Source organism: Colletotrichum abscissum (assembly GCF_030869225.1).
Source record: "Colletotrichum abscissum strain IMI 504890 chromosome Unknown Scaffold_23.1, whole genome shotgun sequence".
NCBI lineage: Eukaryota > Fungi > Ascomycota > Sordariomycetes > Glomerellales > Glomerellaceae > Colletotrichum > Colletotrichum abscissum.
The window spans coordinates 394,449-418,787 of record NW_026850132.1 but is presented as its reverse complement, the minus strand read 5'-3'; the positions used below and the strand labels follow the sequence as shown (position 1 = coordinate 418,787).

The window sequence follows — 24,339 nt, the reverse complement described above, 5'->3', positions numbered from 1 at the left end:
CATCGTATCCGCAAGAGCGAACACGATGTATCAAGCCCTTCCCGTCCGACGATCTAGTTATCTGATTGAGAACCTAATTCCTTTGGCTCAATATCCACTTACTCACAGACCAGACGAACGCCCCCGATAGACAAGCATAACGTCCCCCTGGAGAGCGAGCGGGGTGGGCAGGAGAAAAGAGATCTTTGCCGATCTTCATCAGCAGGGCAAACGATCTCGGTGAGTGCCGTTTACAGCCCCACTCGTCACCGCCCGCCGGCACTGCCCCTCCCCGGTCAACCACAGGCGCACCGCCCCGGTGGTGGCGTACATGATTGGACGGTTGGTACGAAACGAGGAATACGACGGACCGGAGGTGGGGCCGTGCAAACCAATTGGCGTCCGAGAGGATGCCTGACGAGGTGCTTGCATGGACGACAAATTCGGCTGAAGAATGCCCAATTTGTTGTCGATTCTCGATAAAGTACCTAGGAAGTAAGACATGCGAGGAATACGGTGAGAGAGCGCGCTGGTGGGGCTTGGGGGTGGGGGCGGAGGCGGTAGGTGTTTCGATGCAGCTGAGCCTTCCTGAAAAGTGAAGCCTTCCTGATCTTTGGGCTGACAGACTATCCTCACTTAACGTGATCACTACAGGTCGAATCTCGAAGGCTTGCTGCGCATCTTACATCTTGAATTCGAGGATACATTTGAAGAATCTTCATTGGTCAGAGATCAGTGAGGCGAAATAATGAAATGTTGAGTTTTTGAATCGGCGGAAAGTCCGCAGAGAAAAGTCCGCCGTCGTCGCATTCCTCGCATTCGACTAATTTTGGTGGCAGTGTCTTACTAGGCTTTTCTGGCAAGAGATTGTGTGAGTGTGCCTTCCGTCCTATTGCACTGCAGTGAAGAAAGTCTCGGGACGCGTGAGAAGGATAAAGTCAAGAGTGTTTCCTTCCTGGTCAGAAACGAAGACTATTGGCGTCTTATATTGCCTTCCTCTTGTTCGCGACGTCCCTAAGGCGTAACTATCTCGTCCTGTCTTCGAGGCAGAGTCGTCTCTGATACACATAACATATTCATCTAAAGACTAGCATAGCTGTCCGTGTCCATCATGTCGACCACGATCGTTGCAGACGAATTGCACACTGTGCCCAGCAATTCTTCGTTGCCCACGTACTCCTCGGCAACAGGCATCGAGCTCGCAGATATCTCACCATCGACATCATCCGATTCCAGTCCTGCACCACCAGCCTACGATCAAACAACAACCGCCACCCCGCAAGACACGGAAGCCGTGCCCAGCAGTGATGGCGGCCCAGAACCCTCTTCCCCAGGAGACTTCTTCACCCCCACAGTTCACTTGCAGATCGAAACCACCGGAAAGCAATGGCTCTCGCTCCCCCTCGGCACCCGGCCCGATCCGATCGCAATCTACCACGTCGAAGCGGGCTCCTGGAGCGCGGAATCTGTCCCGGCATACGTCTCCCTCCGCTTCTCGCGGAATGACGGGAGCTGCCACCTCCTTAGGGGTGACGACGCATCTCAGACACCCGTATGCACGACGCTCTACCGCTTCGGGCCGGGGAAGCCTCCCATCTTCCGACCGTCTCAGGCTCTCGCGCCGTTTCACGTACCCACGCCTCCAGCGTCTTCTGGCTCTTCTTCGACGGAGGTATCACTCCAAGAAGAGGAGAATGGTCACCGCGAGGTAGACGTGAGCGCCGCAGACCTCCAGATCGTCTCCAAGTCCCTCACCTCCCGCACCCAAATTCTCAGGACGCCAGTGGGAACCTTCCAGTGGCGCTATGCCACGCGCAAAGAACGCGCTACAGTGCCTGGCGCCGACCAACTACTCGTCTGCGAGCTCGTGCAGACCGTCGCTCTGGCAGGCGGGAAGAAGACGGAGGAGAACAAGACGAGAATCGCGCAGTTTGTTCGTGGCAAGGAAACGAGGACGCGGGGAACTGGGCGCACAACGGCGGGGAATGGGGGCAGACTGATGCTCGATGTGATGAGGTGGGCTGACTCGAAGGACGGCAGAAGAGAGGCGGTGGAGGTGCTAGTTGTTGCGAGTTGCGTCTGCATGTTGAAGAAGGAGGTTGATCGGAGACGGATGCAGCAGATGGTGATACTTGCGGCTGGAGCTTCTGGGGGAGCGTAGTAGTGATTCCCAAGCCCTGTTCATTGTTCCGTTCGGTGTCTGTCTTCCTTGTGGGGTAGAACATATTCCTGAATATAATCATTAATGGTCTCATTTGCCATGGTATCCCTTGATTTCGGCCACACTCGGTAAGAAATACAGACTGCGAAATGGTAGGGTCGGCAGGATGGCTTGAACCCATGACTCCCAAAGATAAATAGCCACCGGGGGTCGAAATCCTTTGTGTGTTCTTGCAAGTGATCAGTCGCAACTTCTGCGCCAGAAGTCTCCTCATCCGATGGTGCTAGGAGAGGAGAATAATTCTCTCATGTACCTAGCGAAGGCGGTGCCTGCGTCCTGAATACCCGCTGGCTCCAGTGTATTCATCGTCTCTGGAGAAACACGAGGGCGAATTTCCTGATCTTCCGACGTTTCTAGACCACATATCACCTCATCCCAACGTGATTACTACCCGCATACCGGCTCATAAGAGCAGAAATGTACGTTTACTCCACTATTTGCTCCCGAGTCCAAAGTCGTCATCGATCTTGACCTGAAGTTGCTCAACCTTCCCCCCATAGACGGCTGGTCTCAACACATGTCATGATGTTACCTGAGCTCGAAGGAGCCTGTGGATCAATTCCAAGTTCAGACTCGCACTCAGCCCAGCAAGCAGGCGACCCGCGCAGATTTGGCATAAATTCCAGAACATGGACCACTTCGTTTCGTATCAACATGATTCCTTGCCCAATGTGGCCCTATGTATGCTGCCAAAGCTCGGCATGATCATGGAACCTAACAGTCTTGCTGGTAGATCGATTAAAATCGAAGACCTGCCGGTGCCATCCATCACTTGGACTCATACAGGTCAAAGATTGGGTTCAAGATCCAGTGACTGTACTTCAAGCATGGTCCATTTGTTCATCTGCCAAGATTAAAAATGACACACAAGCCAAAGACGTCTTAGTATGAGTTTACGAATAAATAACTCCTCCACACCACCCCGTATGCTTCCAGATGATCTGCCGAAGTGCGTCCACCTGGCCTGCAATACACCTGTGAGCCTATAGTGAAATCCAGGGCCAGTTTTGAAGACCTAATGGCTTGCCAAAGACCGAGTTTGTTTTGTCTGCACGCGCCTATATCTGCCTATAGGCTGGGCGACTTATGAACCTGATAGTCAGATTCGGTTTTCGAAAGAGCCAGCATGGAAGCACGCATATCAAAACAAAGGAACGACTCTTTCGAGACGAGACGAACTGAGCAGTCTTAGCACACCACGTAATATGCTTCAAGTGTCCATCAAAAGCAGCATACCAGTAGAGCTTGCCCTAGGAAGAAAGAAAGGCAGGCCTTTCAGCGGTCGCATCACGACAGAGATAATACACCAGCTTTGCAGTGGCTGTGCCTGCCTCATCCTGTTTGCCCAGGTATGATACGGCGCCCAAAAGCACCCACTCACAGAGCTCCGACTAGAAAGGTATCCTTGTTATAAATCACGGCAGGTGACATACAGATAATAACAGTGGCTCGAAAAGGGTCGGTCTATATGAACGATCTATTCACAGGTGTCAACTCGAAGTCAGAAGTTCATCAGAGCTCATTTTTACGTAGTTCTCCCGTTTAAGCTCCGTTATCGTCGTCTGCGTCGTGAAGACGAATACGAGAGGAACGAGGGTCCGTAAAGAAAGCTCGTGAGTGTTCTTTTTCCTTCTTCATTTGAGCGGGGTCAATCGCTACCTCCGTAATTAGTGAGAATTTAGTGCAATGAGTGAGCTGATAAATCGTTAGCAGCTTCTATACCTGGATCGATAAGTAACTTTCTATCGGATCTAGTTTTGAGGAATACGATATGGACCACGAGAATGTAACGATTTATAGCTAAACGTACTTAGTAAAAAGGATTAATAGTATTTTTATTAACTTATAAATAAAGAAGGAGAAGATCTATCTAATATAATAGATCCTCTTAGGTCCCTTATATAGACTATACTAATAAAGGGCTACCTTCGGTAGCTTAAATACTTTTAGTATCCTATATACCTAAACCTTTTAAAAAGTATAAATATCTTAGGGTACCTCTTTTTAAATCTCCCCCTAATATAAGACTCTATACCTTATTATCCTTTTAGCTATTATTAGTATCCTCCTATTCCCCTTATGTAGTATTCTCTATACTTATTAATATTATAAGCTCTTTAAACCTCTAGGTAGTAAGTAGCTTAGTAAGTATATTAATAAGATTATATTTTATATTAATACGGATAGTATTAATATCCTTAATCTTAGTAACTCGTTTACGTATAAAATAATATCGGATATTAATATACTTCGTACGGTTATAGAACTTAAGGTTCTTAATAAGCTTTTTAATAATATTATTATCTATATAAAGAAATATACTCTCATAATAAAGTCCGTTAATATTAAGAAAGTTAATAAAGTTCCTAATCTAAATAGCCTCTTTCGTAGCCTCTACTACTACGATATATTTAGCTTCGGTAGTAAATATCGAAACTATCTTTTACTATTACGAGCTCTATAAAATTAGTACTCCCCCTAATATAAAAATCTACCTAGTTATAAATCTTACTATATCCTTATATCCTATATAGTTACTATTAAAAAAACTAGTAAGACCTTTCTATCCTTATTAATAAAATAGACCTCGTCTTAGTATTTTTTTAATATACCCGAAAATATAGTTAAGTATTTAAGAATATCCCGTACTTAGGTTAGAGTTATAGCGGGTAGTAAAGTAAGTTAAGAAAGCTAAGTCTAGTCGCGTCTAATTTATTAAAAAGTTAAGAAATCCGGACTTACGCTAGTAGTTAGTCCTCTAGGCCTCGTTAACTTAGTCTTCCGATTTTTTTAGTACTATTCCTAGTTATATAAGAATCTTTTTACTATACTAATTATATAAATTAAAGCGTTTTAAAATCCTCTCCGTATACTTTTTTTAATAAACTAGAATACCGTTAGGTCTTTAGTTAATATATAGTCTAAGGTAGTAGGTTATAAGTCCCTCGTCCTTTATTTCGAAAAATAAGTTTAGCTTTTTCTTAACTAGCTAGACTTAATACTTATCTAGGCTAATAATAAGATAGTTATTAACCTAGATTCTAAAAATAACTTTTAGAGAATTATAAACGAAAACGTAGTTATTATAAAGGTAGACCTTAAACCCCTAGCTTTTTAGTATTATTAAGAGCTTACCATACTATATTCGTAAAGCTTATTTAAGTTTATAGAGAGCCTTATAGATCTTAAAAAGAGTCCCCTAAGGGAGCTTCTAGCCCTAAGGAGGTCTTATATATACGGTTTTAGCAAGGTTGTTATTAAAAAAGGCTATAATAATATTTATAGAATACGTAGTCTATCTTAGAATCGCTATAATAGCGATTAGAATTCGGTAGGTTATTACTTTTATAACCGCGGTATATATCTTATTATAGTCGATTCCTTCTTTTTATAGGTCTCCTCTTACTATAAGTCGTACCTTATATTTAGTAATACTTCTATTAGGCCTAATTTTACGTACTTATACCTATTAAGAAAGCAAAGCCTTAGTTCTGGGTAGTATAGATACTTCGCTAACTACTTCGAAAGTACCGTTCTTAGTATGTACATCTTTCTCTTATTTAATTACTAACCTCTATTATTTAGTATCGTATAACTTTATAACTTATTAATAGTTAGTAGGGTTTAGTAGAGTAGACGTATCTATCTTTATTATAGTAATATAGTAATAAGGAAAGAAAGCGATAATATCGTTATCGATATTATTAGTTACCGTTTTGTATCTATCGTCTTTTTCTATATCTAACTCTTCTTCCTATAAAGCTTTAATAAACTCGTAACTTTAGATTACTATAATCTCCCCTTTAAAATTATTAATATCGTTATTTAGAGCATCGTTATATCCTTATTTAGCGTTATTATTAATAATATTATTTTTAAATATAAATAACGAGTCTATAATAAGTCTAGTCGTAATAGTCTTCGTTAGAATAGAGAGAGCGGGTACGGTCTAAGTAGGGGTATTAGTTAGTCGTATGCCTAACTAGTATAACCTTAAATACTCTCCGTTCTTAGTATTATTATTATAGACTTAAATAACTTATTAAGTCTCTAGGAGTAAGGGTCGATCTAGGGGGTAAGTATATATCTGCGATCCTAGTAGTATATATTTAAGTTAAAAAATAGTTAGGATAGGCTAATATAGACCGTATTCTAGTATTATTGCTACGAGTTAGTCCGCCCTAAATATGTTATTATTATTTATATCGTACTTTAGATTCTATTAACGAAGCTTATTATAAATTATTATAAGGTCTTTTATAAAAGGAGGTCGAATATCCAGTACTTAAAGGAGGATACTAAATATAATAGCGTAAATACTATAAAGTAGTCTATCGCTTAGAGTATAAACTAATCTTTACTAAGTTAGAGGGTTATCGTTTAATAAGTTAGCGGTAGCCTTCGTCTTATTAGCTTCTCAGGTAGCTTTAGTTTTCGTAACTAAAGTCTTTTTTATAAATAGTTTAACCTCAGCGCCTATTATTACTCCCTTTCATACTCTATTAACGATATTAATATACTTTTCTTAGTTTTTTTTAAAAACTAGTCTTCTATCCTCGCTAATATCATATCCTTTTATATTCTATTTCTTAAAATAGTTAAGAAACTCGTTACGGTAAATATATAGCTTTTACTCTCCCTTTTTCTTTTTCTTAACGTAATAAGCGCAGGGCTATCCTCTATTATAAATCGTAACTCGATTTTCTTAATATCCGAGATACTTATATTCTTAAGTATTTATATACTTAATCTTCGTCTTTTTTTTAACTAGTTATACCCTCGTAATAAGCCCGTCTTATCCGTTCTAAGCGTAGTTAATATCGTTCTTAACGTACTTTATATAAGGTCTCTTCTTTTCGTATACTCCGTTTCTCCCTCTATATCTATTATAACGATCTAACTTCTTAAACCCTTAGGGAACATAGTTAACCTTTTTTAAAGTATAAGTCTCGTAAGGAGTCTTATCGTCGTATATATATCTTTACTTAAAGCACTAGTAATATTTCTTATCTACCGGGACTCCTAATCTCTTAGGTTTTTTAAGTAGTCTTTTCTAGTTCTTTTATTCCCTTTTTTACTTATTTTTTAAGTAGACTAGATCGTAATAAGCTTCAATCTCGTCCGGATTAGTAATAAGCTTATAGTTTTCTTACTTCCTTCCCTTTTTTTTATAATTCTTATAGTAGAGAAAGATTTCTAAGTATTCTAGATTATATATGCTTATATTAAAAAAGTAGTATAAACTATTCTTAGTGTAGCGCTTATAAATCTTATTGCTATATTAAAACTTAACTTAATTCTTTTATTATAAAGGGCTTTGCTTATTCTTTTTTCTTTTTTTTTTATGGGTTTGTTGTTATTACTAGAGCTTTTTAGCTCCTCGTTACGGTTAGAAAAAGAGGAGTTATAGTCTTTTTTATAATTATTATCTAGTCCTTTTACGTCTCGAGAGGTAAAAGAAGTTATAGCAAAGAATCGTAATATAATTCGACTATAACTAGTGTTAGTAGAGTTATTATTATTTAGTTATAAACTAGGTAGAGTGTGTATAGGAGTAAGTTAGTTAGTATTGTCCTCTTACTATTCCGTATATTTACTATTAGGTTTATTAATATCTATAATAAGTAGTTCTAACTCGTCGTTACCTCCCCCTTATTTTTTTACTTCGCTCTTATTTTTAACTTAAAAACGTTCGTTATTAAGCTACTATTCCTTTAATTATTTAGTAACTCCCCCTAATTAATCTCCGATAGTTATAGGATCCTCTATATAGTTCTTTAGTTAGATAGGTCCTTATTAATCTTATATATCCTCCTAAGGGTTATTAAAACTAACTCCTTACTAAACCTAGGCAACCCTAACTTAAAAAAGGCGCTTCTTATTTAATAACTAGATATAGTAAACCGCTTTAGAGTCTATTCTAATAAAGTATCCGACCTATCCCCTTAGTACATATAGTTTCCCTTTATCCCTAATTTTTAGAGGGATAGTAACCTAAACCCTACTCCCCTAGATTAACTCTTTATTAAATTCGGGTTTCTTATTATATACCTTTTCCTATAGTATTCGGTAGGTAGTTCGAGAGGTATTAGGTTCTCTAAGTTCTTTTTAAACTTTAGGGTTCTTAGCGTTTAGACGTAATAAGGTAAGCTTAACTTTAAGTATTCTTAATAGGGATCGGTTTTTTAATTAGATAGAGTAGTAGACTACTTCTAGCTAGAGATTCTTTAGAAAGGCTAAGATAGAGATAGATTCTAGGGCTTTTTTAGTAATAATTTTTAAGATCTAGCCTATTACCGATAGCTCCTAGATTATAACCGTAGCTTTATCTCTTATCATATAGTTAACCCTCTTATAAGTTCCTCTTATATAATAATACTAGGCCGCTATAAGCTCGAGATAATAATTAATCTTTATTAACTAGTTTCCAATAGCTCTAATATAGAATTCCTAATCAAAACGGTATACCCTAATAGTAACTTTAAAAGCTTTCTTAATATCTTAGTAAAGTATTTTAAAAGCCTTAGGGAGAGCTACTTTAAAAATAATAAGAGCTTAGAACGTAAATCTTATAGTATCGTCGATAATAAAGAGGAAGTACTTAGTATCGTCGTATTTTTAAATAGGGTAGGGACCCTAGGTATCTATATATATTAAGGCTCTAAACTCCGTCTCTCGTTTTATTACTAAATCTCTAGGAACTTTATTTAAAGCTCTAGTAAACTAGTATATAGGGTAGATCTCGTTTATATTAATCTTTTTAATAATATCGGTTTTAGTAATATCTATTCTATTACTAACTCTTAATAATTAAATTATATTATAAAAGCTAAAGTATCCGAGTTTTTAGTACTATAGCTAGACTTTATTATCGTACGTAATAAGGCCCGTAAATAACGATCCGAATATAGCGACCTTCTTAGTACTTTTTAACTATAGGTAAAAGAGTCCGTTAGATTACTTAGTATAGCTAACGACTTCTTTTCTTTTATAAATAGTAATTTATTAATCGTTCTAAATACCTTAAAGTTTACTTTTAATAACTAGCTAAGAAAGTAATACAATATTATAATACGCTCTAAGTATAAAGGTAACCTCGGTAAGAGTAAGAGGTTATTCCGTACTATTTAGATTTAATAAAATAAGACGGATATTACCTCCCCCCTTTACTCTTAAAGATGCATTCTTATTAATAGAGCTAATATTTATATTAATTAGTCTTAAAATAGTAAACTATTTCTTATCTTTAAATAGGTAGATATTTACTCTAGAGTTAAGAAGTATAATATCCGAGCTACTTAGATCCTAAGTTTAAAGTATATTATATTCTAATAGTCTATAAAAAAATATTTCTTTTTAGTAATCTCTCTCTCTTTTATATACCCTTTTTTCTAAATCCCCTTACTAAACGCTTTCCCCTTTATAAGTTATCTAGGGTTTTATATTAATAAGAAGACCTAGGGGTAAGAGGTTAGAGAGAGATAGCTTACTATCGGGTTAGTTATTTAGACCGATATTAATATTATAGTATTCGTTATCTATATTTTTATTATTAACGTCGGTATTCTTCTTTTTATTAAGACTATTACTAATCTTAAGGAGGTTCTGTATAAAGACGCTAGGAGCGTTTTTAATTTTATAAATTACTCCTTATACTAATATATAAAATAAGAGATAAGTCTTAACTATAGTACTTATAAACTCGTTTAAAGTATCTACTATAGGGTATTAACTATTAATTTAGTTTCGATCTTAAAGGACGATACGGCCGGCATAAATCGCTTCGCAGACTATTTTCTAAGCTATCTTAGCAAAGTATTAAGTTATATACTCCTATTATAAAGGATTAAGGAGGCTTATAATAACGATCGTTTAGATAATATCGTTATTTATATTATAGTTAATTATATACTTAAAAATAGCTATAATCTCTCGGTTTACTATACTTACTCTAGAAAACTAGGGTCCGATATTAATATCGAGGGTATTAGTAAATCCGAGTATATTAAATACTATGTTATTAGTAGCTATAGATTAGTAAAAAGAAAAGAAAGCATAGCCGTTAGTTATAGTACAAAGCTCTTTAAGCTTAGAGTTAGAGGAGGAGGAGGATAAGTTAGTAGTTTTATTACTTTTAAATCCTCCCTTATCTTTCTTTACCTTTTACTACTTTTCTCTTAGTACCTTAAGTACCTTATCTAAATTTATATACTAATATTTACTTATCTCGTATCCTTACTTCCTATAGCTAGTATATTATAATTATAACTTATTACCCCCCTTTTTTAGTCATTTACCGTTCTAACTACTATTTCCGCTATTACCTTCTTAATTATTAATAAAGTTATTATTATTACGGCGAGACTTTATATTTTCTTTTTCTAAAAGAAGTTAGTTAAAAAAGAAGTTAAGATCGGTTTATCTATCGGTTTATTAAGTACGAATCTAGTTATACTAACTTTTAAAGTTATTATAAAATCGTAATAGTCCGATAAGTAAATTCAATACTAACTAGCTATTAATATACGTTTAGCTAATAAAAATAAGGTCGGCCTTAAGTTACTAGTATTTATTAAGAAAATCGACTATACTATTATTTCTCATAAGGCAGAGCTTAGTAACCTTTTTAAAAAGTTATTCCTAAATAAGCTCGTTAGTAATTATATAGCGACTTTTAATCTATTTAAAGGCATTAAAAGCGTTATCTAAATCTTCGATTTTAGTAACTACTCTAGAGCTAACTTACTTAAAAAGGAGGTTAAAAATAAAATAGGACTTTTCTTAGTACTTTTCTTATTTCTTAACCTCTATTTACTACTTAATAAGAGTTTGGGTAGGGTCGGGGATAGGGCTAGAAGAACTTCTATTCTTATTTTTAGTAGAGGACCTCGTAATTAGTTTAGTATATATAGTAGTAGTATAAATAATATAAAAATCCTCCTTAAGTTCTAAAATCTACTTCTTTTTATTATTAAAGAGGGCCTAGACGTTAGTAACTTAAGTAGCTCTATAGAAGTTACGTTTCTATTTAAAATAGTTAAACTTATTTTATAACTACTTAGCCATAAGGGGCTCTTTAGCATTCTTTATAATTACGTAATAACCTATATAGGTATTTATATTTATTATTATATCTAAGATAGGAATAGGTAAGATAAATAAAAAAACGTCTTTTTAAAATAGCTATTTTTAATAACTTAATAAGAGAGTTCTAGGCTTATAACTACTTAGTAAAAAGGATTAATAGTATCTCTATTAACTTATAGATAAAGAAGGAGAAGATCTATTTAATATAATAGATCCTCTTAGGTCCCTTATATAGACTATACTAATAAAGGGCTACCTTCAGTAGCCTAGATACTTCTAGTATCCTATATACCTAAACCTTCTAAAAAGTATAGATGTCTTAGGGCACCTCCTTTTAAGTAACGTCGGGGTAGAGTGTTTATTTAGGGTCCGCTATCCTAGCAGGTTATAGGATCTTACGGATAGGATTTTCATATAGACTCATGAGTTTGGCTTGCAAGCTGCCAGCATCTCCCATGCGGGACCATACATGGATTTATTTCAGTTCGAGACGGGAATATATATACGTAAACATACTGGGAAACTTATATAACATCTAACCTTATCTACTTACGAAAAGTCTTAATCTTAAATAACATGGAGAAACTTACACTGAGCTGTAGCGACAGACGATTTCGATATATTAGAAGAAAGGGCATGTCTCCCGCCCACTAATACTTGGGTTGACACTGAAAGCTGTTACCATGTCGGCAGCGCTAGTCACGCCACCCCTGCATAGTTAGAAGGGTAACCCCGCATCACCGCTCCAAACAACACAAAAAACGAAGCTATCGTCACCCACCATGGCCCACCACATAATAGACATCAAAACACCAAAATGGAATCAAAAACATACAACACCAGGTATTCGCTGGTCGTCACCGACCCAACTACTAATCCGGCCCTCATTGGCTTATCTATGGGAGAGCGGACGGGATCCCGAGTTTTCCAATGGGTATGGTCGTATGTGGTAATCTGGGAAGCGGAAGATGCCCAAGTCGAGAGGAAAGGGGGACATTCAGCACCTCCATCTCAACCCCCCATTCCCAGATAGACTAATTCCAGTGAGGTTTGACGTCAGATGGAAAGAGAAAAGTCAAATCTGTCATTTATTCTTATGATTCGTCTCGGTCCCGTTCACTTGTTACCAGAACTCTTGGTGTCCCCTTGGGCCGGCCATCACGATGTCCAAGCAAGGGTTGATCAACTGCTACGGTATCGTAACGTCAGGAATGAAAGCTTCAAGGCCATGGTTCACTGTGATTCGCCTCCATACCTAGGCTCAATGTGAATTATGAGGTGTATCTTGTGGCAGGAGAGTAAAACAACACTACCAGGTCTGAGCCGAGGAAGTAGACACAAGTACCTTACTCTACAGCCTAACTATCCAGAAGCCTGACTCCATATTTTTATGTCACCTCAGATGTCTAGTGAGCATAACCTTTTAGCATAGCGGCCCTCCATCTGCCTATGTACGCCATATTGTACCTGATACCACACTCACATCAGAAGTCCTTGGCATCACTGAAAGGAAGCGGCCCTTGTGTCAAGAATACTCCAAGGCCTCCTACTTCACCTATTATGCAGAAGACATATGACGTGCGAATTCTAAGCTCAGAACCAATACGCTAATCTTGTCTGACTTGTCAATGTTGAAATGATGGGGGAAAATACTGGCCTAGGCAACCGTGGAAGCCTGAGAAGAAGAAAGTTGATAGCTGAGACAAGCTTGCAAATCGATGGAGGCCATGAGTATTTGCATCTCCCATAACACATACTTAAATCGACACTCCTACCACATCGCCTGCGCTCTGCCTGTCTGCTCCAAGCAATCCATACAACATGACCACCGAGGTGAATACCCCAAGCCTACCATAATCACGCAATGACCTCACTCACAAGCTCAGCCATAACAACCATAGCAACCAAGTCTCTAAGCCAATACTAACCTTCTTGTAGTACATCTTCCTGTTTCAGTCAAAGATCATTGCTGCACGTGGGAGTCCTGCTTTTCTAAGAGAAGTTCCCTCCCTCTACGAAAATGTCCTTGAGCTCCAGCTACCGGACTGCATCGTCAATGAGACATCCTTGCCCAGAAATGTGATTCTCAAGATTGAGTATCCTAAAGACAGGGATCTCTTCGATCCACCAAAGACGGCCCTTTTCGACAACGAGGCCCTCATCTACGACCGGCTTCAACCGCTGCAAGGGAGCGTCATCCCGAGATACCTGGGCTTAGCGAGCATCGCGGGCAGGAGAGCGCACCTCTTGTCAGATATCGGCGGCATGTCCATGATCAAGAAGGAACTCTTGCGAACTGATCCAGCGACAAACTTTGAGGAGATGATTTCTGTTTCGCTTTGTCTCATACGTCAACACGGCGTTCGGCTAGAGTATCTGGACCCGTCCAACGTCCACTTGTGCGGAGATGCGCTTTGCATCGTGGATCTTGAGCATGCTCAGCTGATTCCGTCAAACCTCTCCCACGGCGAAGAGGAAGGAGAGGAGGCTCGTCTCCAGGGACAGGTACGGCATTTTGTGGATAACATCCAGGCTCGACGAGATCTTGAGAAGAAGATGATAGAATTGCATAGGCATCCTCCCTGGCGATTCAAATCTCCGAGACCTAAAAAAAGGAAAGAGGCGACAAAAGGAAAAAAGGTTGATAAGCTGAGAGAGGTTACTGGGGGGCATGGGGTTGTGGTCGAAAGGCCCAACCTCCGCCGGGCGTCAGGCTCCTCCTCAGACATGATCGTAGATGATTAGAACGAGTCTATTGATAGGCAAGAGAGGAACTACGTCAGGCCTGAGTCGTCATTGTGCTCTCGGCAACCCACAATGAGGGGACAAAAAACATCATTCTCTGCGGTCCACTCAAGTATTTCGGTTACTTCAAAGCTCTGATTAAAACTCACGGAGCTGCCGGAGCAGGCCTCTTGATAAAATTGAGACTAGGCATAATAACTGAGAAATTCATCATGGCGGCAGGCATCCTACCATCGTAACTCTTAGCCGCAAGCCCGGTATCCGTATTGAGGGATTGTGAAAGTTGCCTAGCTCAATGAGACCAGCTAGCAGTGTCACGAGCCCCGTTGCGGTGTATTGTGAGGTCAAAATTAATGGTAATAGTGATTCAAGTGACGGCAGGCCTGACTGGTCGTAGCATGGTCAATCTAGGCAGGCTGTACTGTTCCATCATATTAACCGAACTGAGCTTGACGTTGCTTCTTCATCTCGCCGGGGGCTGTAAATATTCTTTACAGTATCGTGGAGTTGTAGTGGTGGCGATATGCCAGGTTGGCAGTAGCACCATAGTCAGAGCAAGCCTTCTCTTTTCTCACTTGACACGCTGCAAGTAACGAGAGATATGGGAAACGTCACCTATCAGCCAAGGAAGCAAAACCGTCAGCCGTCGCACTCGAAGCCTGGTCGAGACTCACAGGGCGGACTTAAGTGGCGCCGGCCTTGGTCACAATGATAATGTTAGTTATCATGACAGCGGCATACTCCTGAACGGCGACGGGAAGTGTCTCTTCCTCCCTAAACCTCGTGAATCCTCTCAGCGACTTGTTGCCCTTCGTCAAGTAGTGTTCTTCGCATGAGACAATTCGTTGGGTTCAAACAAAGTGGCAAGGTACGTACTGCGTCTGCCCTGGACTTCGACAGGAGGAGCGGCAGATGTAAAGTCAACCAGTCGTCGCTGACCTCGCACATGTCGATCAGGCTTTGGCGATCGAGCTGCGCGGGCACAGCCAGCTTCATCTCAGCCGGTAACTGAGAGATCTCGCACGGCATGATGGAGATGCTAGATGGAAAACGTAAGCAAGGGGAATTATCATTGGCCTCTCTAGGCTAAAGATGCCAAGTTACGTTGCCACACAAGACGTTTTACCAGCCCTCATCTCTCTCTTCCTTCATAGTCACTGCAGAACATATACACACACGCGCGGAGAGGAAGAGAGAGAGGGCGACTGGACAAGGTAGGTATGGCATGTTCACAAAACAAATGGCAACCAGCGAGTCCCAGAAGGCTCATGTGAGGGGGAGGATGCCAGTCCATGGTGGTGCCGCGCCACAACCATGTGGGCTTCTGCCCACGAGAGACACTTTAGCAATACAAGCTCTGCCTTTTATATCACAACAGGCCTACTGTCAGATGACGAGGATTGATGCTGGACGCATACCTTCTCATCGTCTTGTGGTGAGTCGAGTCGTGTTCCGGACTTGATCTCCCACAGACAGTCCCCCCTCGAGGATCCCAAAGATGGACGTGATAGAACCCCCCCTATGTTCCACCAAGAATACCTTTCTGATCGAGATGGCGAACAACAAACCGTCTACCACCGGCCAGTCCCCGGGGTTGTAGTAAGTTCTCTCCCAGCAAATCGGAAGTTCACCGAGTGGTGCGAGGACAGATGGAGGAACAGGTCGCACCTCAAATCTACCAAGGACGTACATATCCAAGGGACTCAACCATTCCTGTTGATGTAGATATCTCACCTAGAGTTGTTCAGACGGAGGATCTCTCTCTACTCCCCTCAGCCACGAGCTACTCCGCATATCCACTTCCCAAACCTCAGCGCCTCAGCACGCCTCGCTGCCAAATCCCAAACCTACACTCGCAACTTACACAAACCCATCCCCCGCACATCACGAAAGCAGCCAAGCATAAGCATCCAGCAGTTCATCAATAAGCAGGTCAGAAAAGAGGCTGTATTGTTTGTATCCATCACCAAAGCCAGGGTGCGCAGCAAAAGACGAAAACCTTTCCCCACGACCAAAACGCAATCGTCTCCAGTCTTCGCCACATCTCCCCAGCTTCGACTACTTTCCACAAAACGCTTCGCTTTTTTTTCCGTTCCTCCCCGTGTTACCAAGCCAAGGAGCATCTACTCCTCGAGCCGCGTTCCCAGAAACTGCAGCACAAAAACTCAAAATGAAACTCCAGATTTCACTCATTCCAATCCCCTCCATATCGACACATGCGCGTCAGCATCACAAGATGACGCCCGAAAAAAGAAGACATCATTGCATCTTTCCCCTCCTCCCATCCCAATATTGGCAAACTTCCGAGACACGTAGAAAGCCGATAGTTAAAGACAGGGAAGAGAAGGGCAAGGACCGCAGATGTCGACTACATACATGAAAGTGAGAAAGAAACAAAGAGCTTCCTCAACTACAAGACGCGAAATCATCAGGGTAAAACGGTCAAGCCAAAGATCCCAGTCGGAAAGGAATCATCTGGCTCCTATCTCCCTCATATCCCCTCCCCATTTCTTTTGTCTGCTTTCCACACCGTTGATCGTCTTTTCCGAGTCCATAATCCCCGGCTCAAGTCCTGCCCTTAGACTACTAACGCTTGGACCGTCTTCTGCTGTTTGCCCCGTGATGAACGTTGCAGGCATTGAGACAGGGAGGTCATGTGGCGTCTTCGCCTACTCGAGAACCATTCGCCAAGATCAAAACAAAGTCGTACTGCGCGGTCGATGCTGATTTCGTAAAAGAAAAAGGTCATTTCATGTCGTTAAAAGTCGTAAAGCTCGTCCAGAAAGGCCCCGGTGTCTCTATTGAACACCATGCTTCCTCCACTCTCCATAAGTCTTGCAGACCATGGTGATAATGACCATGATCGTGTCTTGCCAATTGCAAACTCCACCATTGAGGGACAGCAAACACTTCGCTTGCCCATTTAGGTGAATCGCGTCAAACCCCTCCACCGGCTGGGCAGCTCGCGCTCCTGCGCAACGCCATAGTTCTCCCCTTCGCAACCGAACCCGCGGTTCTTAAACTGCTCGGGTCCGCACTGCATGACCGCCGCGCCGTGGTTCGAGTTGGGCCTCAGGCCCAGCGGCTCGGCTGCCTTGCGGGCGGTTCGGGAAGTCCAGGCACGAGCTGCCTCGCGGAAGGATCGCCTCGAGTCGTTGGAATCGATGCTAGCCGCGTAGGAGGGATTCGGGGGCGTAAAGTCCGTGTCCATGGGCATGGGGCCGAGAGAGGACGAGGGCTGGTGCTTGGCGAGCTTATTGCTTGCGCGGTTGGAGCTACTAAACGACCGGCGAACAAAAACAGTACCTCCACCGACAGCGCGGGGAGGCGGGGGAGGAGGCATGTAGTTAGGAGGAGGCGGAGGCGGCATGTAATTGGGAGGTGGCATGTCCACCGAGGCAGACTGGGCGTGAGACCTTTGCTTGCGGAGACCTGGGATCGAGAGGTCGACGGACATACGAGAAGCAGACTTGCGCAGCTTCTTGGCTGCCGACATATCTTCATCATTGTCCATGCCGCGTTTCCTGTTTCCGTCGCGCGAATCTGGCAAAGGCTGAACCTCCTCAGTCGCCGGAAGAGGCCACTGACCCGATACGCGCTCGGCAAAGGACTTCTTGTCCGTGGGAGGCTTGGTCGAGTACGTGGTGGTCGAGGGGTTGAACGAGGGCGGGGGAGGCTGGCGGGTGGAGCGGATAGCATGCGCATCAAAGAAACCGTCCTTCATAAGTTGCTGGTAGCTGGCCATGATCTCGTCTCTGCTGGGCATGCCCGCGCCGTTCGCGAAATGTGCAGGCATCGCGGCGGCGGTCGGCGCGCCAATGGGGCCCAGGCCGTTGCCGTTACCATTGCTGCTGCCGAAGCCTCCAGCCCCGCCTCCTTGAGCAAGGAGCTTGCCATCGAGGCTCAGTGGGCGCTTAGCCCCCTTATCCTTGTCCCTGACGAAGCTCAGCTTCTCGCGGAGGCCGCCCCAGAAACCCTTCTTCCCGACGTGGCTGCTAGCCGAACTGGCGGGTCTCTTAACTTCGCCGTAGGTGATTGTCGGTTGGTGTAGAAGTGGCTGGGACTGCTGGTGCAGCGGCTGGTGATGTTGCTGCTGCCGAAGTCTCTCAGGGGAGAAGACACCAGCGTCGGGTGCGTCGACGTAAAAGTCCATGTGGAAGCGGCGGGCAATCTCAGTCGAATCCTCGGGGCCGAGGAAGTCGATTGGTGGCGCAGCCGAGGTACGGTCGTTCATTGAACCCTCGACGAAGCGGGAATTGGCGCGCTGCACCGACGAGTTTGATCGTTTCGCCGCGGGTCGCTGGCCGTTGGACGTCGAATTGCTTGACGGAGGGCCCGCGATCGGGTGGGAGGTCAGCGGACCAGGCGCCGACGGGTCCTCCATTGTTGACATGGGCATTGTTTCGTTTGTGCTTTGGTCCAATGTTTTGTTCAGAAAGGGGGTTTGGGTGATTGAGTTTCTTGCCGTGTGGGTTGGCAGCCGAAATCCAACCTTTTTTTCGTCTGTTCTTCTTTACTTGAGGTCTGTTGAACCGGGGGAAAGACGTAATGGAAGCTGTCGTCAGACCCTGATGAGCGCAAAGGTGAGGGGAAGGTTTTGTCGGGCGATGCGGTGCTGCGGCATCCGAAAGGGTTTTTGTTTACTTTTCTGTCGTTACATCTGCCACGCTCCGCATCCGCGCAGGCACGCGGCGCAACCTCTCTGTCGTCGCGGGCTTCTTCCCTGCACAGATGGCAGAGGAGAAGGCACAATGAGGCGTGTTCAGGATGATGAGAGTTCGAGTATTGTTGCAGTGTGGAGTGGGGATGGAAGAGTAAAAAAGTGCTGAAAAGGGGGAGAGGGAAGAAGATACAGCGAGGACGAAGTTTGGAAGAAAGTAAGGCAAGGTAAGCTAAGCTAAGCTAACGGAACGCGCAGAAGTCACGAACCGTGATGGGCTTGGTTGGAGGCGTGTTGATCTCGTAGTACCAAACGTATTGGAAGGGCAACGGCAACCAACAATGGAGAGCCAGGGGTAGTGCGATTTTTTGGGGGGGAAAGACCCGCAAATGGTCCAATGTCGGCCGGGGTTGCTGACCTCTGATGGCTGCTGTTCCCCGAACTAAGGGCCAGAATGGGCAACTGGGGGCCGCGAAAGGTGGAATCGGCCGTTGCTGCGTTGCTCGGGCAAACAAAACGCGCCCACATTTATCCCATTCGTCCCTGGACGCGCAAGATGCGACTCCACTTGGCGCGTTGCCCTTCACCGGGCCATCCTCGCCATCCTCACCTTAAAAACTGGCCGAGAGGAGCATTGGCCACGTGACGCTTGGACCTGGTGCTCTTTCCCCTACATCCAAGGCATATTCCGTACGAGGACCACCTCTGTCTCTCAGACTCTCTCCCGTGATCTCATCTCATCTCACCCTTCCTCTCTCTCACCTCACATTAGCTTGTTGTCTATTTACGTCCGTTGGTGCTGTCAATCTAGCTTGATCGTGCCACGCACGCACGCAGCACGCTACGGCTCACATATCCCATGCACCTGTTCTCTCAAGCTATCTTAGTACTCAGATCTTACCCGTCTCACGCTACTGGGACATTGAGATCGACAAAGCTGAGGGAATCCGGCGTTGACGCAAGCACAATGTTGTATCGCAACACACACGTCCGAGATGGTCACTTCGTAGGGCTCATCTCTCATAGGAGCCGTACTCATCTCATCCCTTATTAGAGCCTCACGTCACTTGTCAACGTCACGAGAAAGGGTAAAGTATCGGTAGCGTCTTTGAGCATTGGAACCTTTTTCCCATTTTCCTATACAAAAGTTTAAACTAAGTGTCCCCGTTGCCCACGGGGCACAGTGGACAACCCACTATCAATCCATGCAGTACTCCTGCCCAACTAGACACAAGGAAATAATAAAAGCAAGACCAATGACACATTAAAGCTCACTCAGATGTGCCTGTCTTCGTGAACATCGAAAAGTCGTTTCGTTTTCAATTCCAGTCTGAATCATGATCAAGTAAAACATGGTAGGAAAGTAAAGATGATCGCTCGTGGCCAAGTAAAACGGCCATCAAGATCGTAGAGAGAGTGTTGGGAGGAACATAGGGAAGGAAACTTGGTTTCCGAGGGGTGCCGTAAATGATGACTGACTCCCGGTTGGTATATACAATTCGAAAAGTTGTCTCCGATCCTTCAAACGCCCCATTGCCCAAGAACGCTTGGATGCAAAATACCACCGCCCTTAATACGAAGCCGCCGAAACGCCGTCAAGCAAGTGCACCGGAACCTCATTGCGGGTTGATAATCTTGTAGTAATCGTTTGCCGGCTTCACGCCAAATGTACCGTCGGCACGCTTGTACTCGAGAGGATCTTGCACAACATAGCGGTGGTTGTAGTGAGCGCTGTTGTGATGAGGATCCTGTGGGCGTTGCCTGTCGTACAAGGGGCGCTGGCTGTCGATGAAGGTGTCTCCGTAGCCACGCTTGGTGCCTGCACGTGCTGGCTCGTAAACGGGGTTGTGAGAGCTAGGAGGAGCAGCCTCGATGAACTCTGAACGACCCGTCATGGGAGGAGCAGTGAGCTTCTCGATGGAGGGCAGCATAGGCGGGAGTTTGGTGCCCATGTGCGGGAGATCGGAAACTGGAGCAAGCTGGCGAGGAGGAAGAGAATCTCTCCTGTAGTCCGAATCGCGCCTGGCCATGTCGTGGTCCCTTGGTCCCGGACCGTACACAGAAGGAGAAGGTGGCACCATCATGGCAGATGGCCGTCTGTCGTACGAATCGTGGGGCGTGGGAGGCGGATTGCTCGAGGCATACTGGGAGCTGGGTCTGCTCGAGTAGCCGTAGCTTGCGGGTTGATAAGGCGAGGGCTGCTGAGACTGGTACGAGGCCGTGGTAGGAGAAATGGGCGGCGGCTGCGCCGAAGGTTGTGCGTATTGGTGAGGAGGGTAGGGTGCACTCGAGGCATCGGATCCGAATCGCAGGTGAACGTTGGTGGAGGGGGCTGGGCCGTATGACATGGGCGGCGGCGGCGGTGGCGGCGCCTGGAAGGTCTCGGCTTTGAAGTTCTCAATGAGAGATGGTTTGCGTTCCGGAGCAGGCGGGTAGGCGGCACGGTGCTCGCTGCTGTTACTCGTCGACCTCGCACGATACTGTTCCGCATTGCTACGAATCTCTGGCGTCTGTGTTCTCCTGGCCGTGCTCCTGAATTCGTTTTCGGGGTTGGTGTCGAACTCGTTTCCAGTCGGCTTTCCGTCGCGTCTTCGCATGCGGACGTCACGGCGGATACGCACGCGACATCCCTGCTCAGAGATGGTCTTGCTCAGGTTGGTGCTCTCGGTAAGACCAGGGAACTTCTTTGCGCTGAAGACGTTGAATGGCACCGATTTGACAGCCATTCTGTATTGGAAGCAGGGGTTCTCATCCTCATCATCCGCGTCGCCGCCCGGTTCCCGATCCTCCGCCCTCTTCACATCTTCGTACAGGTGGAAGGCCAAGACGTAGCGTCCCTCGTGACGGACGGAAAGGTCGGGGAACAGGAAGTAGCCTGCCTCTGTAGGCCTGTCGAGATAGGCCATACCCGAAACCGGCATGCCAGTCAGGACGGGAGGTGAAGTTGCCGCGGGAGTTTGAACGCGTCCATGAGCCATGGGGCGGGCGGGTGTCAGCTCAGCATAGAGGAAGAAGTTGGCCCGGTAGTTGAAAGTGATATCGGTAGCTTCGGCTCTGGTAGGTCCCTCGTAGACGTGCAACTGCACCACGGGGGGAGGATCGACGGGGCGTCTATCGGCCGCGGCTAAATAATGAAGGTCAGAGGCAATTCAACGACAAGCAGTTGAGGGACATGGAAGCTCTCTTACACTTCTGACCAGATCCGCATGCACGCGCACGCTCAGGTTGCTGCAGAACCTTCAACTCATACCACATCCTCGAACCAGACCGCGTCGGCCTGTCCTCGTAACTCTCGGATTCCCCGATGTGGTCCAACTGGACGTGGCGGCTGATATCGACGGGCATGGTGAATGTTGTGGGATTGTTGTCGGGATTATTGTCGAGACTACACTTAATATCAATCGATCCCAACGATCGATGGCCTTGCACAGGTCTGGTTGAATTGTTAGGAGATCAAATTGCACTTTACGTGGCTGATGCAGGATAGAGGCCTCAGAAACGCCTGCGCCGTTCTCAATTCTTTGGTTGTGGGGATCGGCTACGTTGTCGAGTGCCCCGACAGAACGGAACGCAGGGCGCGAGGCCGTTTTCCTCCAAGCAGCAACCGATTCACGTACTTTCGGGCCAGTGACCAGGCAAAGGTGTTCCCAATAACAACAATTCCTTCTTGCTCCTTCGATTTCAAGCACGAGGTCGTAAAGCAAGTGCTGGCGATATTCGACGACAACGACTGCGACGGTGAGGTTGTCTGTAATTCCCAGATGGCTCGGGGACGGTTGGTGAATAGGAGAGAAGGAAAGAGGAGGACGGGTGGGAATGGGGGTTTGATGAGGGAGACGGATGGGAGAGTGGGTCCACTGGGATTGGAAAGAGTGGGAAGCGAAGGAACGCAATTGGCTTTGAGGGGGGGGGGGGGGGGGGGGGGGGAGAGGGGGGGGAGGAGGGGGGGGGGGGGGGGGGGGGGGGGGGGGGGGGGGGGGGGGGGGGGGGGGGGGGGGGGGGGGGGGGGGGGGAGGGGGGGGGGGGGGGGGGGGGGGGGGGGGGGGGGGGGGGGGGGGGGGGTGTACGAGTGTCTGATGGCTGGGACCTGGGCTGGACCGGGACTAGCAGGACTGGGACGGAGGGGGAAGAGAGCAGCAAGAGAAGGGGGGGACAGTGTGAGATGTACTGACAAGGGACCAGGGAGTAGGTAGATGAATGGAGACGGACTGGGGGGAAGGGGGTGGTAGACTCTCGAGTTGGACGGAAGCACACCAAGGTCGAACAGCGGGCCATTATGGGCGAGGTAGGGTCCATAATTCCCTGGATAGACACTACCAAATGGTAGAGCATGGAAGTGGAAGGGAAATAAGTCCCGCACTGGGTACCTTACCAAAGGTGCCATCTTTGGGTACCGTACCTCAAGTTAGGGAAGTATGGCAATCTCTGAATACTGTGCATTCCCAGATGATTCCATTGGCACTGGGTGTGAGTGAGGGAGGGACCCAATGCCTCGGACTGGGGCCCAGCTGACTCGGCGGTAATTGGTAGAGACGAAATGACAATGACGGCCGCTCCAAGGCCCAAACTCAGAACCTCCTCCCCCAGCCCAGCCAGCCCAGTCTCCAGCCCAGCTTCGGCCTCTGAGATCACTCGCTCCCCCAGTCAGTTCGTTCCCAGTCCACTGGACCCATCCATCCTGCTGAATCAACTGTGCGTAATTGGTCAGAGTTCCAATCCTGTCTCGGTGTCTTGCTTGGTTCACCTTTTGTTACGGAGTACTGCTTGCTTTATCCCATCCTACCCCAGCACAGTACGTGAGAGTTTGGCTATCACGGGATGTTAGGTAGGTACTGCAGTCTGTACGGATACATAGCCTTCCAGCAGTCCGGCTAACGGGGTCACAAAATAGCACACACCACCTCTCTGAAAGCCATTCGACCTTCCTTCTGTTCCGGTGCGGTGGCGCTGACGGCGCTGGTGCCAAGCCGAGTTGGAATGCTCATGGCCCAGCAAAAGATCCATCACTAAACCTTACAGCGCTGCCCGGGAACTCAGCCCTCCGTCGTTACGTCCCTTGATGGTGAGGATAAGCCAAAAATGACGGGTGAGGATGAGTATGAGTGAGTGCCTCCTGAGTTTTCAGGACAAGGGGCAAGCCAAGTTTGGAAAAGAAGAGCCATAGTCCGCACAGCGGCCCTTGCTTCACTGTGTGCCCGTATCCGTACGAATGCTTGCCTTCTGGCATCTGGCCAGTGGTCGTTCACGCACTCACGTACTCCACTCTGCTCTGCTCTGCGCGTCTGCCAGAAACCCAGGCAAGACAGCGGGTGTGAGGTTGGCACAAAGGGGGGAGAAAGGGAAGAAGAGGTTTTCCCTGGTGATACTGCGGGATTGTGAAGGAGCGAGCTATCCTTGATACCAGCGTCCCACGGCCACATCTGCGCAGTCCGTCTTGTACCCAGTGTGAAATGGGCAAAGAGGAGAATGAGAAGAATGGCATCTCAAGTCAGTACGGGGGAGTACGGGGGCAGGGACGGACAGGGGGAAATGGGGGGCGTGTATGGTCGACAGTGTGAGCCGTACGCTAGACTCAGGTCTAATCCGTATCCGTCGAGCACTTCGTCGTCCACACATGGGTCGAGATATGTGCCAATACTAGCGAGGC

General features: G+C 45.6%; 5 protein-coding genes across 5 annotated transcripts; 2 read left to right on the top strand and 3 right to left on the bottom strand.

The window, feature by feature from the left end:
• Nucleotides 1–1,090: 1,090 nt before the first annotated feature.
• CABS01_09577 (uncharacterized protein) lies at nucleotides 1,091–2,140 on the top strand (the record flags this gene model as incomplete). The annotated part of the gene is made up of 1 exon (XM_060542934.1): nucleotides 1,091–2,140. One exon carries the CDS (start codon nucleotides 1,091–1,093, stop codon nucleotides 2,138–2,140), a length of 1,050 nt encoding a protein of 349 aa, XP_060400150.1.
• Nucleotides 2,141–13,108: 10,968 nt separating this feature from the next.
• On the top strand, nucleotides 13,109–14,032 carry CABS01_09576 (uncharacterized protein; the record flags this gene model as incomplete). Its single annotated transcript, XM_060542933.1, has 2 exons — nucleotides 13,109–13,120; nucleotides 13,226–14,032. The coding sequence occupies 2 exons, from the start codon at nucleotides 13,109–13,111 to the stop codon at nucleotides 14,030–14,032; spliced, it is 819 nt and encodes a 272-aa protein (XP_060400149.1).
• A 683-nt stretch (nucleotides 14,033–14,715) lies between these two features.
• CABS01_09575 (uncharacterized protein) lies at nucleotides 14,716–15,061 on the bottom strand (the record flags this gene model as incomplete). Its single annotated transcript, XM_060542932.1, has 2 exons — nucleotides 14,716–14,841; nucleotides 14,909–15,061. 2 exons carry the CDS (start codon nucleotides 15,059–15,061, stop codon nucleotides 14,716–14,718), a joined length of 279 nt encoding a protein of 92 aa, XP_060400148.1.
• Nucleotides 15,062–16,955: 1,894 nt separating this feature from the next.
• Nucleotides 16,956–18,431, bottom strand: CABS01_09574 (uncharacterized protein; the record flags this gene model as incomplete). Its single annotated transcript, XM_060542931.1, has 1 exon — nucleotides 16,956–18,431. The coding sequence occupies one exon, from the start codon at nucleotides 18,429–18,431 to the stop codon at nucleotides 16,956–16,958; it is 1,476 nt and encodes a 491-aa protein (XP_060400147.1).
• A 1,877-nt stretch (nucleotides 18,432–20,308) lies between these two features.
• CABS01_09573 (uncharacterized protein) lies at nucleotides 20,309–22,037 on the bottom strand (the record flags this gene model as incomplete). The annotated part of the gene is made up of 2 exons (XM_060542930.1): nucleotides 20,309–21,816; nucleotides 21,881–22,037. The coding sequence occupies 2 exons, from the start codon at nucleotides 22,035–22,037 to the stop codon at nucleotides 20,309–20,311; spliced, it is 1,665 nt and encodes a 554-aa protein (XP_060400146.1).
• Between the last annotated feature and the right edge of the window lie 2,302 nt (nucleotides 22,038–24,339).